Source organism: Opisthocomus hoazin, chromosome 2 (assembly GCF_030867145.1).
Source record: "Opisthocomus hoazin isolate bOpiHoa1 chromosome 2, bOpiHoa1.hap1, whole genome shotgun sequence".
NCBI classification, from domain to species: domain Eukaryota; kingdom Metazoa; phylum Chordata; class Aves; order Opisthocomiformes; family Opisthocomidae; genus Opisthocomus; species Opisthocomus hoazin.
In genome coordinates this window covers 128214069-128233968 of record NC_134415.1, presented here as the reverse complement: position 1 = coordinate 128233968, position 19900 = coordinate 128214069, and the positions used below count along the sequence as shown (strand labels likewise).

At 44.0% G+C, this 19900-nt stretch overlaps 1 protein-coding gene across 1 annotated transcript in view; it reads left to right on the top strand.

Moving 5' to 3' along the window:
- The window catches only part of PKHD1 (PKHD1 ciliary IPT domain containing fibrocystin/polyductin), a 277151-nt gene that overhangs the window by 82717 nt on the left and 174534 nt on the right, over positions 1–19900 (top strand). Inside the window, exon 36 of the mRNA XM_075414995.1 lies at positions 13369–13519. Within this exon, the coding sequence (XP_075271110.1) occupies positions 13369–13519 (151 nt within the window). The remainder of the gene's footprint in view (positions 1–13368; positions 13520–19900) is intronic.

Genomic DNA, 19900 nt, shown 5'->3' with positions numbered 1-19900 from the left:
TTACTCCCCTGCTGGAAAAGCCTTTTTTTCAGTGGTTGTTTTTTGAGTGGTTTCTCTGGTTTAGTTGTTTGGGATTTTTTTTTTTTTTAACAGGAATTAAGCTGTTTCTCATGCCCATGTCCAGTTGCAAATTGGCCTGAGACTGACTTGTGCCATGGGCTCTGACCTCCGAAACTGCCCACTCATTTTTTTTCTGAACTAATCAGCTAGATGAACTATTTACAGTCGGCTTTTGGGTCTTCTCACTGCTTTTGCGGCTGCCCCTGTCTGAGTAATTAATGACAGTGTGGCTTGTTTATGGTCTTGAGTTACTAATGTTGTTGGCTGAAAATGCATTTTTACCTCTGGGACATGCCAGTTTCCTGGTTCTAGTCCCACCTCACCAGCCTAGGTCAATTTTTTGTGTGTAAACAGATTTATCCTGTAATAGTTGGAGAGAGACTAGAGTCATTCATCAGTCCCGTAGAGAACATGCCCAGCCAGATTCCTCCCTTCCTGTGCCTGCGCAGCTCAGCAGAAGTCAGAAAGATTCCTGCAGGACAGCTAAAATTAAAAAAAATAAAGAAGGAGAAAAAAAAGGAAAAATAATCCTTTCTTTTTGTCTCACGGTACAGGCAGTCCCAATTAGAAACAAAGATACTGGATAGTGCATCACACTTCCAGTCATGTGCCCAGCCCCAATCCTTGTGCCAATGCTTGCAGGAGTCATTAATGAAGGAACTTCTATGTGGCTCTCTTAGGTAGGACAATGCCACCTACATTTTAAAGCTGCAGTAAAAGATAAAAAGAAGTTACATAGCAGCAGATGATGCAGATAGTCATAAAAATACAATCTTGTGGCCCTGGAAAAGGTTTACTGGGTTATGTTCCAGGCCTGTTCTATCACAGGTAATCATGTCAAGCATGCCGATTCATAGAATCATAGGACAGTTTGGGTTGGAAAGAATCTTACAGATCATCCAGTTCCAACCCCCCTGCCATGAGCAGGGACATCTTCCACTAGACCAGGTTGCTCAGAGCTCCATCCAACCTGGCCTTGAACACTGCCAGGGAGCGGGCAGCCACAGCTTCTCTGGGCAACCTGGGCCAGGGCCTCACCACCCTCATGGTGAAGAAGTTCTTCCTTATATCTAATCTTAATCTCCCCTCTTTCAGTTTAAAGCCATTACCCTGTGTCCTGTCACCATATGCCCCTGTAAAAAGTCCTTCTCCAGCTTTCTTGTAGGCCTCTTCAGGTACTGAAAGGCTGTCACAAGGTCTCCCTGCAGCCTTCTCTTCTGCAGGTTGAACAGCCCCAGCTCTCTTAGCAAAAACCAGCTTGGTCTCCTAATCCCTCTGGAAACCTATTACAGACTCTCAAGGCATGGATAGTCAAAAGCACTCTGCTCATTTACATCCTTAGTTTATTCATAACTACAGTTACTTCCAGCCTTCTTGGGGATAATTTTGTCTTTTGGCATAAATGTTTCATTTTTTTCCCATTTTATAGTTCTCTAGATATCTTTCCTTCCTTCTGTTTTTTAATGTATGTAAGGCTACTTCCTTAGTGATTTGTGACTCAAACACAGCCATTCCTGTCATTTTTTATATAATTTCTTCCAGAAACTAAGAAGACAGTCCCATTATCTAGCTACCTGTGTTGCCCAGTTTGGTTACCAGTGTGTGCTCAGTTAGGTTAACAATGGATGATGTCTACTGCGACATGAATATGAGGGGAACTTTCTTTCATGCCTCTGGATCATTAGTAAAATTCTTCACTGTTTTGCCAGGGTAGTTTGTATCAGCATCTAAAAACTACCACCCTATTATTCATGGCTAAACTGGCATTAGGGTTTGCCTTAACGCTGATACTGACAGAAGGAGAACCTCAGTGGTCAGATTATGTTATTTTCAGGTTCATTGTCACATGGAATTGAACTAAGTGAGAACTTTCTCAAGGTCTGAAGCTGATGAACTCGTAGGAGCCAAGAGACTGTCTTTTCTTTGAATTAAGACTGGGAGCAATTAGAGAAGTTGAAATGTGCTCCCCGTTTTGCCATGTTCTTTTTTCAGAGGACTTTCCAAATAGAACCAGATTAAATAGAAATGATAGAGGTGAATGTGATGCGTTTACTAAAAGAATGGAAGTAGACTGTCTATTGCAAACTTCTCCATAGGTTCTCCTTTTGTTACTTCCCACTCCCTCACATCCAGAATAGAAAGCTCCTTGGAAATGCCTCAGTCAATGGCAAAGTTGGAGTTCTGTAATGACGTGCACGTGAATGGAAGTTCATTCAGGGGTTGCTGATCACATTGTAAGATCTGCTAGGCTGCTTTGGCACTCTGATTTCCAAAGAAACTCAATACAGCTTTCTTTGATGTTTGAAGTCATCTTCTCTGAAATTGCTGCATGGACAACAGAAACGCTGGAAAAACTGGTAACTCTTAATGTCTGCCTTGTTTGCTTTTTTTTTTTTTTTTTTAAATTGGTCCTTTTGGAATGGGACGGACATTGCCTAGAGTAGAGAATGGTGCACAGCATGCTGCTTTGCAGCTCCTCCCTGCCAGTTGGTGTTTGTTTGCTGCGCTCCTGTAATGACAATTAGATGGTACCCTCTGTCCTGAGACTGCTTGGAGAAGCCTCGGGAAATTCTGCATTTGTTGTTAGCCTTGACCAGCTTCAGTTTGGCCATTCTTTGATTTCATAACACAGCCAACTAAATTCTACTCATTTCTGTGTGGAAGTATAAATCTGTATCTTTGTCTACAAATTAAGGTGTTTCAGTGTGCTGTTGGTGGAGATAATATTTTTTTCTTGCTGCTTATACTTGTTTTTTCACAATGTAAGGTGTTTTCTGTCCTCCTTAGGACAACCTTATTCTGTCTTTCCCATGAAGCTGTATGTGTCTTCATTCTTTCTGTTAGTAAAATCCTTATACACTGCCAGGAATGAAGAAAGGATTGCAAAATTCCTCTTTTGGTTTTGGTTTATACAGAAAAAAAGGACATTTTTTACACTGAGTGGTGAAGTGCATGCAGGAGACTTCTTATAACAGCAGGATGAGAGAGTGTCCTATCATGCTTGTCTCAGGGATGCTGGTTATACAGAGGAAACCTACCTATGCCAATTTCAATTCTATGACTTTACAGTTGTGGCATGACTTATTCAGTTAATTTGGCAAGGGGTTAGAGGCCCTACAAGCAGGAAAGGCAGCGAATGATATCAGGAGACAGGTTCAGCTTCTTTGGGCATTGGGCAGTGTTATGCGTGTTAACTCTGCTGACTGTAGTAACTTGCATTTACATCCCTTTCAAGTATCTGTAAGAGGGAGGAGCCTACACCAATTTGTCTGTTTTAATTATAGATGTTCTACCCACCTTCCTAATTGCTCCTTCATTAAGAAGTAGCTGCTTGTTTCTTTTTTCCCTAGGAGCTAAAAATAATCAACTTTTGTTTGTTTCTGTAAATATTGTTTTTTTGCCCTTCAGGAGATAATTATTTCTATTGTTGCATGAAGATGGTGGCCAATACAGGAGGAATAATTAGAGCAGATGGCTGAAAATACTTCCCTTGTAAAAGACATCTAGTGTAATAAAATACCTCCCCTCCTCTTTTGTCTCCTCCAAATACATGTTTCTCTTTCCTTCAGGTGGCTGGGGGTTGGGTGAGGAGTGTAAATCTTTTCCTGATGTATTAAACTGAGGAGCTGTCACGAGTTCACAGCCTGGAAAGTGAGCTCCCTGTATCCATCACTGAAATTAAAGTCTTTTCAAATGTGGCGTGGAGTCCTGGGTCTACGGCGTGGGGAAATATACGCCGTACTCCATCACATAAAATGTTAACCTTGTCTCTCCATGGTGACTGAGGACAGGAACACTTGCTCTCTGCACTTGCTGGTTAAATGGCAATCTGTCAGCACCAAGGAAAAGGCTACCTTGTGTGTGTCAATCTCTGCCATGTCTGCAGCATTCAAAACCTTTGCCTGATCACGACTGTGCGCACTGGGAGGAGTGAACCTTCTTCCTGCTGGGGATCATAGGAAGCAACCGGGAGAGTTTCTTGCACATGCAAGCAGGTTGATGTTGTGCAGAAGCAGTACTGTGCTCCTTGTCTTATCGGATGTGTCTGGGGGAGAGGATAAAGCTGGCTGCAGTGGGTGGAGTGGTTGGGAAAACCCTCCTGACTTCAGATTTCTCTCTGTGGCCATGTTGCTGATAAACCTCGGCTGAAACCCACAGCCCAGAAGAGCACCACAGCAAACAGAGTCTGTGTTTAGCTACACTGCTGGTTCTTAGTTTGACTTCAAAACTTCTGTCTTTTTGTGATGAGGGGGATAAGGGCTTTTGTCTTTGTGTCTGTACCGGTTGATGCAGTCTTCTTTTGCGGGACTGTATTCTAAAAAAAACGCCACCTAACAAAACAAATTGTAAACTTACCACAAAGTGAGATCAAATGATCTATACTATGTCTAAACAGGAGTTTCTCGACCCTTTGAAACCCGAAATTTGTATTTTGGTGAAGAAGGAGGTAAAAATTGCCAGATAAGCCTGTGTTGTATTGGCAGAATAATTGCTATTTACAAAATTTCAGATGAAACATTGAAACAGTGGTCGCTTACAATCCCTTCCCTTTGTGACTTCTTTGCCAGTCTGTGTGAGAAAGCGAGTCTACCACTGTTATTTGTTCATTTGTTGCAGTTGCTGCTGCTGTTCCTGAGCCCTGGTAGTCACAGGCACAAGCTGAGAAACTGGTTTTGAGAGATCATGTCCCCAAAGGCTGACATAAAGGCAACCCCAGGCTGGCTGACAACAGCAGCAGCTAAAAACATAAAATGGAAAGAAATCTGCCTGAAAACGGAAAAAAGAAGGTGCAGGAGGGAGGAAGGGGATAATGTGATGAATTACAAGGAGCGTGTGAATCTTTTATTGTATGCTATTGTTGTGGTTTAACCCCAGCCTATAAGTAAGCCCCACACAGCTGCTCATTCACTACCCCCTGGTGAGACAGGGGAGAAAATCAGGAGGGTAAAAGTGAGAAAACTCATGGGTTGAGATAAAGACAGTTTAATAGGGAAAGCAAAAGCCACGTGTGCAAACAAAGCAAAATAAGGAATTAATTCACTATTTCCCATCGGCTGCAGGTGTGCAGCCATCTCCAGGAAAGCAGGGCTCCATCATCCGTAACATTTACTTGGGAAGACAAACACCATCACTCTGAACATCCTCTCCTTCCTTCTTCTTCCCAGGCTTTATATGCTGATCATGATATCATAAGGCATGGAATATCCCTTTGCTGAGTTGGGGTCAGCTGTCCTGGCTGTGTCCTCTCCAAACTGCTTTTGCACCCCCAGCCTACTTGCTGGTGAGGGATGTGAGAAGTAGAAGAGACCTTGGCTCTGTGTGACCACTGCTCAACAACAACTAAAACATCCCTGTGTTATCAACACTGTTTTCAGCACAAATCCAAAACATGGCCACCTACTAGCTACTATGAAGAAAATTAACTCTATCCTAGCCAAAACCAGGCAGCTATTAAAGTATTATCTTGTCTTTACATAATTTATTCATTGTTTTGGAGCTTTAATGGGGAAGGATTTGATACCCCCAAAATTAACCTTTCACACAGACAAGCTATGGGCTTGGTACATAAGGTGTGGGCTTGAAATGAGTAGTGCATGACACACACCAAGTGTGTGTCAGAAGTGGGAAGATATTTCAGGGCTCTGCTCACTGAATTTTTATGTCAGATACCCTCCCTGGTCCCTATGCTCTTTGGTATACTGGGAAGGAAAACTGCCTCCTTAGGGATTCCCAGGGCTCGTGATTTCCCACCCACGTGGGGTTTCTGCCCATATTTTGCAGGTTTGGTTCCCTGTTGAGATAGTGCAATCTGCTGTACGGGATCCAAAATGTGAAATGTTGCCGTGGTCAGTTTCCTATGGATGTGTGATGTGAAGACACATCCTGAAAAACTTTATGTGACCATTTTAAGTGTTCAGTTCATGCTAGACTTGTGTCCTTGGGGAAAACACCAGAACAGTCTCTTGCCTCAATCTAGCTACTGATTTTGATGGACCTTGCAGGAATCCAATGGAAAAGTAGCATGGCAAGCTGTAGGCCATCCAGGAGACTCCAGCATTGTAGGGAGGATAACTTCCTAAGCCAGGTAATAGATAGTCCTACCAGACGAGACGTGATATTGGACCTGTTGGTCATCAATGCAGATGAGGTAATTGGTGACATCAAGATTGGAGGAAGCCTGGCCTGCAGTGATCATACACTGGTGGAATTTGCAGTCCTGAGGGATAAGTGTCAGGAAAAGAATAAAGTCAGGACCCTGAATTTTAGGAAAGCCATCTTCCATCTCTTCAAGGAGTTAGTCAGTAGGACCTCCTGGGAAACTGCCTTCAAGGACAAGGGTGTAAGAAATCATGCAAGGAAGGCAAGAGACCAGCATGGCTGATTCAAGACCTGCTGGTCACACTAAAGGGCAAGAAGGTAATGCACAGGCAGTGGAAGCAGGTACTGGTATCCTGGGAAGAGTATAGGGATGCTGCCCAGTTGTGTAGGGATGGTGACAGGAAGGCCAAGGCACAGCTGGAACTGAGCCTGGCAAGGGATGCAAGGAATAACAAGAAGGGCTTCTACAGGTATGTCAGTGAGAAAAAAAAGGTCAAATAAAGCATACCTCCCATGACGAACAAGACTGGCAAACTGGTAGCAACAAACGAGGAGAAGGCTGAGGTACTTAACTTTTTTTGCCTCAGTCTTCATTGGCAACCCTTCTTCCCACAACTTTCGAGTGAATGGACCACAGGATGGGGAGTGGAGGAGGAAGGTGCCTCCTGCTGTAAGAGGTCAGGTTCATGAGCACCTGAGAAACCTGAATAAACAAGTCTACGGGAACCTCCGAGATGTATCCCAGAGTCCTGAGACAATTGGCTGATGTAGCTGCCAAGCCACTCTCCAAGATATTTGAAAGGTCATGGCAGTCTGGCGAACTCCCTGGTGACTAGAAGAAGGGAAACATTGTGCCCATATTTAAAAAGGTAGAAAGGAGGACCCTGGGAACTACTGACCTGTCGGCCTCACCTCTGTGCCTGGGAAGATCATGGAACAGATCCTCCTAGCAGTTCTGCTAAAGCACATGGAAGACAGGGAGGTGATTCATGGCTTCACCAAGGGCAAGTCCTGCTTGACAAACCTAGTGGCTTTCTATGATGGCGTGACTAGATCAGTGGACAGGCTGTTGTCTATCTGGACTTCTGTCACAACATCCTTGTCTCTAAATTGGAGAGATATGGATTTGATGGGTGGACGGTTCAGTGGGTGAGGAACTGGTTGGTTGGATACATCCAGAGGGTAGTGGTCAATGTCTCAAAGTGCAGATTGGTGACAAGCAGTGTCACTCAGGGGTCCGCACTGGGACCAGTACTCTTTAGTATCTTCATCCATGACCTAGACAGCAGGGTCGAGTGCACCCTCAGCAAGTTTGCAGATGACACCAAGCTGAGAGGTAGAATTGACATACCTCAGGGATAGGAAGTCATCCAGAAGGACCTGGACTATCTCGAGAAGTGGGCCAGTGTGAATTTCATGAGGTTCAATGAGGCCAAGTGCAAGGTCCTGCACCTGGGTCGGGGCAACCCCCGGTATCAATACAGGCTGGGAGATGAAGGGATTAGAGCAGCCTTGCCAAGAAGGACTTGGGGGTGTTGGTTCATAAGAAGCTGAACATGAGCCACCAATGTGCGCTCACAGCCCAGAAGGCCAACCGTATCCTGGGCTGCACCAAGAGAATCATGGCCAGCAGGTTGAGGGAGGGGATTCTGTCCCTCTGCTCCACTCTGGTGAGAGCCCACCTGGAGTCCTGAATCTTTTGAAATGGGGCCAGAGGAGGCCGCAGCAATGGTCTGAGGGCTGGAACACCTCTGCTGTGAGGAAAGGCTGACGCAGTTGGGGCTGCTCAGCCTGGAGAACAGAAGACTGCGGGGACACCTTACTGCAGCCTTCCAGTACTTAAAGAAGGCTTATTAAAAAGATGGGGACAAACATTTTAGCATGGCCTGTGGCAATAAGACAAGGGGTAATGGTTTTAGACTAAGGGAGCGTAGATTTAGACTAGATATAAGGAAGAAATTGTTTATGCTGACGCTGGTGAAACCCTGGCACAGGTTGCCTAGAGAGATGGTAGATGTCTCATCCTTGGAAACATTCCAGGTCTGGTTGGACTGGGCTCTGAGCAACCTGATCTGATTGAAGATGTCCCTGCTTCTTGCAGGGGGCTTGGGCTAGACAACCTTTAAAGGTCTCTTCCAGCTCTAACTATGCTATGATTCTATGAATGCAATATCTTTGTGGTCTCAGTCGTCCTGTTAAACTTAGCTGAATTTGGCCACGTTCAGGTGTGAGCACTGACAGTGACCCAGAAGGATGCAAAGTTATGATCTCATAAACTCTGTTTCCTCAAAGTCATCTTTCCAACTATCTGGTATATGCTGAAGCCAGCATGTGAAGTTACCACCTCGCAGCAGCCAGCCAGCTCCAGCTTCATCATTCAGGGCTCATTTTATGCCAGCTCTTCTTCCCCTAATCCTGACTTTCAAGCTCCCTGTCATTTGTTGTGCCCCGTGCTGAAGCTGGAAAAAGCACAGGAGGAAAATGCCCACCGCCAGTCACCGATGAGCAGCTTTCCCTGGCTCTGTGTGTTCCTCCTGGTTCATTCAACAGAAACACATGGGATGGGCACTCGGCCATGACCCTGGTGCTTGTAGCTGCTGCTGCTCTGCAGTCTTACTGAGGAGTGTTTAAACTTAACACCACAGGTCAAGTGCTGGGTGCCAACCAGGGGAAAAAAAGCAGAAGGAAAGAGTTTTGCTTCTGTGAAAAGCCAAACAGTGAGAGGGAGGTTCTCGTCCTGCTTAGCTGTGGACAGAGGGAAAGGAGATGGAGTTTCTGCATGATGAAGATATTTAAGACATGACCATATAGCCGTTCAAGAGAGAAGAAGATTGTCTTACTGTTTTTTCTTTAGAGTCTGAAGTGTTCATCCCAGTGGTTGTGAGACCACTCAGCCTGCAGGGCAGCAAAGTCCCCCATGCCACCCTTGGCATGAAGAGATGCTTGTAAATATCTGAAGCATGGGTGTCAGGAGGATGGGGCCAAACTCTTTTCAGCGGTGCCCAGTGACAGGACAAGGGGCAATGGGCACAAACTGAAGCAGAGGAAGTTCCATCTGAACATGAGGAAGAACTTCACTCTGAGGATGATGGAGCACTGGAACAGGCTGCCCAGAGTGGTTGTGGATTCTCTTTCTCTGGAGATATTCAAGACCCTCCTGGACGTGGTCCTGTGCAGCCTGCTGTAGGTGACCCTGCTTGGGCAGGGGGGTTGAACTAGATGACCCACAGAGGTCCCTTCCAACCCCTACGATTCTGTGATTCTGTGTGATTCTGTCTGTAGGGTCAGCATGGGCTACAACCTGTCCCGTATTGACAACAGGGCAGCTAGACACGACAGGCATGGTAACTGAGGTTGTTCCCCCAGATCACAGGGAGGGAAGTTAGCAGGACCAGATGAAAATGTGGATTTCTAGAGCTGAGAGTCTGTCACCCACCCTGCTTAGTGAGGGATGTACAATTAGTTTATGAGTGTATTAGTCTGTGTTGTTTTACTGTGGGCTGCTTAATAGGAACTGGCCACAGCCACCACCATTCAGCAAAGGACTTAATGAGTCCATTACAGTTGGAGATTGTACTGTGCTTTCCTCCTGAAAAACAGGGAGTGGGTAATCACATGGGATTCACAAGGTCCAGGCAAACCGTATTTGTGATTCAGGGCAGCCGGACATTTCACTAGCTTAGCACTAGACCACAAATTCTTCTTACAAAGGTTTTACAGCAATGCTCTTTCATCTTAGGGAAGGACGTAGGACTGCAAGAGAAGGGTCATGAAGTAAAATCTTCTACTGTTTAGTTTCCCTCCATCAGTTCGATATCTTTCTTCTGTTACTACAGAGCTTCTTCCCCTCTAAGCCCCATATACGTTCTTCTGCATGGTACTGATTTAAAGTACTTTCCTTGAGTAAAAGCCCTTTTCTCTTTTCAGACAGATTCTTTCGATCTATTGTGTCTATGACAATGCAAGGATGGTACAAATAATTGTAAATATCTCTTGGTCCTGTGTTATTAGTTGATGTTCATCTGTTTTCTTTTATTAAATGAAAAATAAAAAACAGCAAATCAGAAATAACTTGAAAGGTGTACATGCAGGTAGTGCATGTGGAAACAGACTAAGCTAGGCATTTTCTCACTGGAAACCTTTAGTTACAGACTGGGTGAAAAGACCGAGGTTTTTATGACCTTGGCCAAATTAGTTTCTGCCTCTATGTAATAATTTTTGTGTAGTAAACCTTCTTTTGAGCAATCAAACCTGTCTGTATTTGTTTAGGTTGATGGTGTAGGGACCGTCTCTTACTGTGGGCACAGGTATGATCTAAATAGCAGAGCATTTTGTTTCAGCATATTTATATCTTTTCTGAGTTGCATTGTTAAGATGGTTGATGGTCCTTAGCTTCCCAGAAGTTTTCAACAATTTCTCATGTCTTGAGATCACTGGCATGTATGAACTACTAGCTTTTATGTCAGAGGATATTCGTAGAACTGAATGAGTGTGGGATCTTCTAAGAGGTGACAGCAGAAACCTAGCATGGATAACTTAAACAAAGATGTTATAGAAAGAGAACCTTAAAAGAAGAACTAGAGTGATTTGTAGTTAGAAAGGGGAACTGTCCTAAAAAAAAAAAATTAAGTCAAATTCAGAAGAGGAGTTTATTTTTGTTAAGTCATATAAGACTTCTACCAACTGTTTATTAAGTTTTTGGTGCTAGCAAGAAGAACAATCTGGTATATTCCAGATACATATTCCAACATATATTACGCCCCTGCTTTCACATTAGAGTTAATTGGAGGCTTCTAAGGGACTTCAGAGGGTTAGAGTGACGTGAGAGTGACTTCAAGCCACCTAACAAACCTTCTAAGCAAAAGGTTCTGATGGATCCTATCATTTCACATCTGTGTCATGCGGTGTTTTGCTAGCAGCATCGGCTGAGGTTGTACCAGTCAGGAATTTATGGAATTCAGAATTTTGTGCTACAGCTGGCTCAATAAGCAGTGTATCTGGGAAATGTGTGTTTTTCCATGAACTGTACCCTCCTCTGTCCCCTAATTTAATTAGCTCCTTTTTCACTGAATCACACACAGAATCACACACAGAATAGTAGGGGTTGGAAGGGACCTCTGTGGGTCATCTAGTCCAACCCCCCCGCCGAAGCAGGGTCACCTACAGCAGGCTGCACAGGACCTTGTCCAGGCGGGTCTTGAATATCTCCAGAGAAGGAGACTCCACAACCTCCCTGGGCAGCCTGTTCCAGTGCTCTGTCACCCTCAGAGAGAAGAAGTTCCTCCTCATGTTCAGACGGAACTTCCTGTGCCTCAGTTTGTGCCCATTACCCCTTGTCCTGTCACTGGGCACCACTGAAAAGAGCTTGGCCCCATCCTCCTGACACCCACCCTTCAGATATTTGTAGGCATTTATAAGGTCTCCTCGCAGCCTTCTCTTCTTCAGGCTGAACAAGCCCAGTTCCCTCAACCTCTCCTCGTCGGGGAGATGCTCCAGTCCCCTCACCATCCTTGTAGCCCTCCGCTGGACTCTCTCCAGTAGCTCTTCATCCTTCTTGAACTGGGGAGCCCAGAACTGGACACAGTACTCCAGATGAGTACTCCAGATGATCCAGTGGATCTGTTGTACACCCTTGTATATTGTGTATAATCTGGTTCAAAGCATTATCAGTGCAGAATATTTCACAGCCTCTCTGGAAAGACAGTTGATAAAGATATCTATTCTTTAAGCTGGAATTTTGTCCTAAGTCTCTGAAATGTATAGATGTATGTTTGCAAGTAATGAAGAGGAATTTTGTCCTATTACACTTATCAAAGATGGATAAATTATACTCTTTTTAACAGTTGTGCACAGATTTGAAGGCTTATCTGTACGTCTGTAATGATGAAGTGTTTCACTCCCTCTGACACAGGGGACTTAATTCCTCAGATGTTTTCACTGAGTGTATGATAATGCACTCACAGGCTTCAGTCTAAACTGAGCCAAGTGATTCCCTTTTTAGGGAAATCATGGAATGGGTCAGAGGGTGGAAAATACTAGCATCTATACCCTACAGATAGGATGGACATAAACCAGTTGTATCAACCCAGGAACCAACACCCATTCCCTGGTGTAAATAATTAGGACAGTAGTTACCATACAATAGTTACCTGACTACTGTAGGTGCTATAGGAAATGTTGTATAACACATCAGGCACATATAAAGCTGAAAAATGACAATAACACAGTTGAAATAAAAACTATTATGACACCGCCTGTACTGATTCATCTAAACTGCAACTCCGGAGCAAAAGCTTTAATGCAGTAACTCTATTTTGCTTTTTTATTAAGGTTATTCTTTCCACTGCAGTTTCGGATTAACACAACCCAGTGAGGATCACAAATATTTCCATGTCTGATCTTCCTCCTCACCTCAGATCAATTGAGGCTGTTCTTGCTAGTTCACGTGTAAGTCCAAAAGACTATGTTATGAATGGCTATGTCCACAGTTTTGCTCATATGTCCGTGAAAAATATGCACACTTTTCTCAAGAAATGGGTCAAACATTCACTGCAAAGTGCCTGCTTAAAGTGTAGAGGTGAGGAGGAACCATGACTTGAAACAGACAGACATCATTTCACCATTGCTTGTCATGAGTGAGTCTATTTGCTCAAGTTAATCAGTGCTTTATTTAGAACTGATGTGCAAGCCATGAAAGGAGAGGTGATAATAATACTGGGTAAGCTAAGCAAGCTAAAAAGGTACTTGAACAGAGGAATGCCTCTTTAAATGTGGACGAGTGGCAGAAGAGCCTTTGAAAAAACCTGTAAAGCAAACTATTGCCCATCAGGCAGGATGTTTCAATTTTAAACTCTTCGGGCTATTTTTATGACATTGCCAGGAATTAACATGCAGTTCTGCTTTTTGGGAGGCAGAGAGAGACACACACCAGGAAACCTGCGGACTTTCTGCAGCCAGACCTGCAGCAAGTCCTTCGTTACCCAGAGCAGAATGAGACAAGAGGCAGTCCCCAAATTGTGACAGGCGTTTCTGCAAGCCAAGAAGCTCTCCAACCCCACCGTCCTTCCATCCTTTCGCTCTGTGCGGGGTCCCACCAAGAAAGTAGCCGGCGTGACGTTGGCATCTCCTCTGCTGTGCTCTCAGAAAGCTGGCTTCCTGAAGGGTGGAAAGGGTTGAATTCTGAACCTCTTTGGGTCTTTTTCCTTCCAGCTTGCCCTCCAGTTTTGTGGGCGATGGGATGAGGACTCAAGCTGGCCTGCTGGTCACCAGCCGCGAGATGGCGATAACATCACGATAGAAGAAGGCCGGACCCTGCTGCTGGGGACCACCACCACCATCCTCAACCTGCTGCATCTCAAAGGTCTGCAGAGGGGGGGTTCAGTGCTCTTGTTCCTTCAGGGCTGGAGTTTTTCATGGCCATGATCTCCCTTGGCTTTGCCCAGCTCCTACATAGGAGGAGACACCTGGTCAGGCAGGCTGAGTTTGCTCTCAGTAGATACAACAGGGCCATAAAGGGGGACGGGGGAAGCATTTAATTATTATGTATGCAGAAGGCATCGTTTATGCTGTTTGAAGCATAATGACAATAAGAGTAGGAAGGCTTTTTTTCTTTTTCTTTCCCCCAGCTACTGAAAGAGCTGCTATCCTGAGTGGCGTTCAGTGATAATGGCAGTGCTGATAACAATAATCAGCTCTGTTTTGTTTGGCATCTTTGAGGCAAGCATGTTGCAAAAGCCTTTACAAAATTAATGATGTTGCAGAATTACAGGCCATGGCTACCGAATGTAATAAATAATCCAAGATCCTAGAACACGGCTGGTGGAGAGTAAATAACCGAGCACATTGTGGGGGGAAACACTGGGTTTGAAGGGTACACGTACCCTGGGGTAGATTCGGCACAACTGTCAGGAGGTGTATGTCTGTGGATGTCGAAAGGAGAATTAAAATTACTTGTTGTACAGTGCCAGATATATTCCTCCCTGGAAATTAGGCAGTGGTTGTGAAAACTGTTGTGCGCATGCTCGGTATCAGGTGAGTTGTTCTGGTGAAACTGCTTGCTCGAAGTTAAGCCTATGTGTAAGCCTCCGCTGAAATGAAGCTCAAAAATAGAAAGAGGAGGTTTTTTATATGTTTAAGGACCTGGATTATGTTTACTGGTAAAAATGATTTTGTATTAAAAGGTTGTTAAAATACTGGTATTTCATTGAGATGATGATGAACAATGTGCATTTGCCAATTGTATTTTAATCTAACTTTTAATGTTCATTCTATAAAGAAAAAAATGCAAGTTTAAACCTATTGTCATAACATTTCCAAAAAAGATTGAGCTTGCTCAGTCTAGGTTCAGAAATATTTGAGAATTACTACACCAGGCATCAATTCTGTTTAAAAAAAATTAAAAAAAATAAATCAAGTAAGAAATAGAGATTAAAAAATGTATAACATTTTAGTACACTTTTCTTCCCTTTCTTCCCCAGTGAAAATCCTAAATCTGTGTGATGAAAGATTCCTCTTAACCTAGTTGTGATTAAGACGTACAGTAGAGGAAATAGGTCAGAGCCACAGGTTTCTGAGACTTTTGGCTGCAAATATGGATGAAGATTTTGGGGTGCAGTCTCTGACCTTGTGACAAACAGGGCATAGTGTTTCAGCAGACACCCTTTGAACTTTGGGCCTACTCAAAGGCGTATGTGATCTATGAGTCAGCACTCATGAAGCAAACGAAGGTCTGAATGAATTTAATGAAGTCTGGAGCGGTATCTTTATGGCTGCAGCTCATCTGACATCCAAAAAATTTCTCCTCTTTATCATGCTTTCCAAGAAGCTTGATTTATAATGTATATTCAGTTAAGAAAGTAGATTAAAAATATTATAGATAGTATTATATTCTGCATTGCTACATGCCAAATATAGGGACTAAACATTTTAGAAGTAGAAACCTATGTGGTAATTGTTGATCTGAGCTTCATCTTTGCTAAAGTTTTCTTGTTGCATCCACACCCACTTACATGGGTACTGCTAGGTGTTTAGCCTTGGTTAGATTTGTAGTCATGACATGCTGAGACCTACTCTGATATGAGATGGTGGAGATTTATCTTTCCAAACCTTACCTTTCTTTAAGTTGTCCAGCTCAGGGGAGCTGTTTAGGCTCCTGTACTGATAGGCAGAAACACACACCACAAAAGACTTGCTCATTTTAGGTATTATAGATAGTCATCTTAAGATGAATCACAGTTGGGTGATCCCCTTAGAGTAGCAACTACTGAGACTGTGAGCATGTCAAATAATTGACAACTTTCCCAGCCACAAGATGGGCATGACAGTAAGCCCCTAACCTGCAGGCAGGGATAGATAAGTGCTTCAACTGAAGCATCCCATTCCTATTGTAGCTGTAGAGTTTTTCTTCGTTGGAGTTGGACAATGGGATTAAATTGTAGTTCTGCTCCCTTTGCCTTTCATGGCTTGACATCAGGCTGTCTATGCACCCACAGGCTGATGATATAACAGACTTCATGGATGAAAACACCTGTAATGCTACTGAGTCTACTCCTTTGAGAAGACACTGTATCACCTATTTTCTGGTGCTATATCCAGAAAACCAAACACATGGTTACAGGCTCATTTCTTGAAATTCCCCTTTTTTAGGACACCATGAGGATTTTGAATGCTGCCTCTGTGGTGTCTCCTTATGATTATTTCAACATTGTAGAAATTGTTTAAGGAGTGTTATAACAAGCATGTCAGCTACATGTGCAGCCTTAAAGTGACCCTGCTTTGGCTCTATTAGCATATAGCCAAGTACACATAGTGGTTCTGGTAGTGACCAGATTGTCTGGGCAGAAGATCTGGAGGACGAAGTAATAGAGAAGTGCGATTAGACAACTGGGTCCTGCTCACTGCCATGAGGACTCAGCAGCTTCTCCCCCTCAACAAGCAGAGCACGAACATGTGGTTATTGGCAGTAGAAAGTTTAATACCAGACTGCAAAACTGCTCAGACAATACTGATTGGGGAAGAGATGGAAGATAGACAGATTGTAGATAACTCTGTAAATTCAGCAGATTGCAGTTATTTTTGTAATCCCAACACCACAAGTATGGAAATATTTATGATAACCCAGGACAGATGGAAATTTCTTTTACGCAGAGCTTGCACTAGAGTAACTCCTTTGTGTTTGATGGCTTGATACTTCAGACATGTGCTATTGCCTTTGTCTGAGTTTATAGTGCTCTAGGGAGGTCTGGAGACTAAAAAAGCTGTCTGGTCTTTCAGGAGTACCTTGGGGATGAATTTTGGGTTGATGCTGCCAGCATACCCTGGTGGGGTTGAAGTTCCCATACTGCTCCGTTGCCTTTGCAATGGCAACCCTGAGATGGCCACCCTTGCAGGCTTAAGGGAGAAGATTGTTTTGCACCCTGTTCTAGACAAAACCCAGTATCTGTTGTCACAGCTCTTCCTCTGACGTGCAGGCACTGCTGCATCTTAGTAGTCCTGCTGAAACCAGCATGCCGGTTCCCTCTTCCATGGTCAGACTCCAGGCTGAGATTCTGAAAAGGTCTGACCCACATTATCTGCCTCTAAAACTGTGCATCCAGTTTCCAAAATACCACAGCTAATGTGAGCTTTTTTTTTTTCCCCCAAACTATGAGATCCCAAGGAAAATAAAAAGAGAACTAACAAGCCCCAGAGATACTCCTGCTATTGTCAGTTATTACTTGATTTTGAACCCATGTCCAAAGAACAGTACTTAACCTGCAGTATGTTGGATCTCTTGTAATCCACACTCAGATCAGGCTGTGGCTAGAAAGGATCCTACAAGTAGATCTGCGGAGGAGAGAAATCCCAATATTGATTTTGCTTGACTTTTGCCCAGGCTTTGATGCTATTAGCAAAGAGCATCAAATATTATCTGATACACCTGCACGAGTACCTCTCAAATAACTAGTGCTTCAGTCACTGCTGATAAAGACTGGGTTTGCATTTGCTGAAAGAAGCAAAAAGCTGTTCCCTCTATTTCCTGCCTATGGCATCAACCAGTCCTTAAACCCATTTTAAAACCCCTTGTCAGTAGGCACGGTTGGAAACTGCTTGTGTTGCGGTGTTTGCTGTGCCATTTTGCTCAAGCCATTTGGGATGTGCATTGTGATACTTTTTGCAGGCAGTTTCTAGTTCATATTTTCTTTTTTTAATCAGGCAGAGACATTACAATTAAAATACCGTAAAAGCGATTCTGGCAGTATTGCAATAAGCATGTTTTTTAATTAAAGAAAGAACATGGGATGTACAAATAGTACCAGCTAATGGGAAATTTCATCCAACGTATTTTTTAATTGAGATTTAGAAGGAAGAAAAGTCAGCCCCATTTCTCGCTGTCGCTGTGTGATATTTTCCTATGTTGTTACAGTGAGGTGTACCAAGTCTGCAATAATTACAGTCTCAGAGCCTTAAAGTCCCAGCTGTTTTCAAGGAAAAGAAAATGAAAGACATCAGTTCTTTAATTTGTCAGTATATTTTTTTTTCAGGAATTCAGTGTTATCCAGTAGAGTGCAACTTGCAGAGCTGGACATTCCTGAAGGAAGGGTTTTAAGGCCCCGAATCTGTAACAATTTGATTTTTTTTTTTCAGTTCTTCCCCAAGTTGTAAACCCTGCTTCATGTTTGGGTATGGGCTGCACGTTTCTCTTTCTCGTGCTGTTCAAGACGGGCTTACAGCGTGTGCATTAGACTCCCAGAGCTCTTGCTTGCCAATGAAATATTGGTTTTTCACAACTTTGGCAGCTACTGGGGCATCACAGGATGAACAGATTGGTGGAAGCTAAGCCCGGCAGAGCAACTCCATGCAACTCCCACAGAGGCCAGGCTGAAACCTGAGGCAGCACCTTCTCCTTCCTCCGCTCGCTGGCATGGAAGAAGGGGACGTACCCCTTTCAGGGATGCAGACACTGCTTCTAACCATGGGATGGAAAGATCTGCTTAGTCTGTTTCCACCTGTCCTAGACACTGATCAGGCCCTCATTATAGTAGCAGCTTTGTACAGTTAGTAGACCTGTCCTCACCCACCTTTATGTGGTACAGAACTACAGTTGTTGTGACCTGTGCAGGCTTGGAGCTGAGGTCCAGTTCTTTTGAAGGTTTTTAAATGCAAATAAAAACCTTCAAAGACAAGAATCTGTATCATGAGCCCAGAACTACAGAGGAAGTGTACTGTGTGACAGGACTGCATGTAGGTTTTTTAAGTTTTGAAGCATCCCTCTTCCTCTGATGGCTTGACAGACTGTGCATTGCAATAGTTTTGCTGTAAGAACAGGCTGCTGCTAAGACCAAGATCCAGCCCACTGTGCTAGACACTAGGAGATAAACCCTCTCTCTGATATCTTTAAATTCAGATGGCAGAAATCAGCTTGAAATGAGGTAACTGTGCGAGGAGGGGCACAGCAAGTAGAAACACCCAGGCAGGACCTAGATGAGCAGAAACATCATCCTGCTCCCTAAAACAGTCTTTCTGTGCCTTCTCCAGTGCACCGTTCCCTTCCTGAGGGTGAAGCACTTAACATGTGTCCATCACCTATAGACTTGAAATAATAGCCCAAGGACTTATTTTTTCATCACACCTCACTGTGTGATGCTTACCCTGATGACTTCAGAAAGCTCACCTGGAAGCTTCCTTCGTTAGGTCCTAGGTGATGGGTTGTGATAGGTGCTAGAAGTCATCTAGGAATGTCCACACCTCTTCCCCACCAGGTTAGCTCTCCTCTTGCTAATGCATCAAAGGTGTTGCTAAGTGTCTCAAGAGCTACCTAAAAGCTGAAGAAGCAGAAGGACTTCTCTGAAGGAGATACAGCTATGGCATCATCTTCTGCGCTGCCGATCTGAATTCCCTTTGCCTGGCTCCTGTGCTCTATGGGAAGAGCCTGACCAGCTTAAAAGTGAGCACCTGCCATCTGAACAGATGGCTGTGATCGCAGCAAGCCAGAAAACACAGACTTGTCGGTCTTGGGAGATGGTTTCTCTCTGCAAGTACTCAAGCAGCTGCCGGTTCATTGCCCAGGGACAGATTAAGGCCTTCGTCCAACAAAATGTTGGAATACAAGCTTAACTTTTTAGCATGTTAGTGATGTACTGGTGGAAATACACGGGCATTTGAATTCACAGCTAGTTTGGGGTCTATACCTGTGTACTATGACTGTGGAAGAACATATGCAGGGAGGTGGAGAGTGAGTTTTGGACTCTAGGTTCAGGCAGCCTTTGGGATGGAGCCAACATAACAAACTTCTTTTCTCCTTTGCATCTTGCTCGGCAGTAGTCCAACCCAAAATCAGCTTTTATGGCTCCTCCGAAAGTCATGTGAGCATGTCCACGGGGTGCAGGAGACAGGTCCATGAAATAATCAATTGCTCTTATTTAAGGCTCATAAACTCTGTATTCCTCTTCCCATACACAGCAGGATCTTTGTTTTTCTTTCCTGCTTGGAGGCCGCACTGGGCATACACTTGGAGCCAGAGAAAGAACAGTAAGTGGGCTGCCAACACACAGCAGCCTTGTTGTGCAGGATCAGTTGTTTCAGCAAAGATATTCCAGCTCCGGCAGTTGCCTCCTGCTGTTTGCCACTCAAGGATGCTTGCCAGGAATATAACTTCTGAGCTTAAGCCTGTCTCATGGGGGATTGTGTGGCTTTGTCATGTGAAACACCAAGGAAAAGGAACTGGTAAGAAGAAGCTGCAGGGTATGGGAATATTAATTCT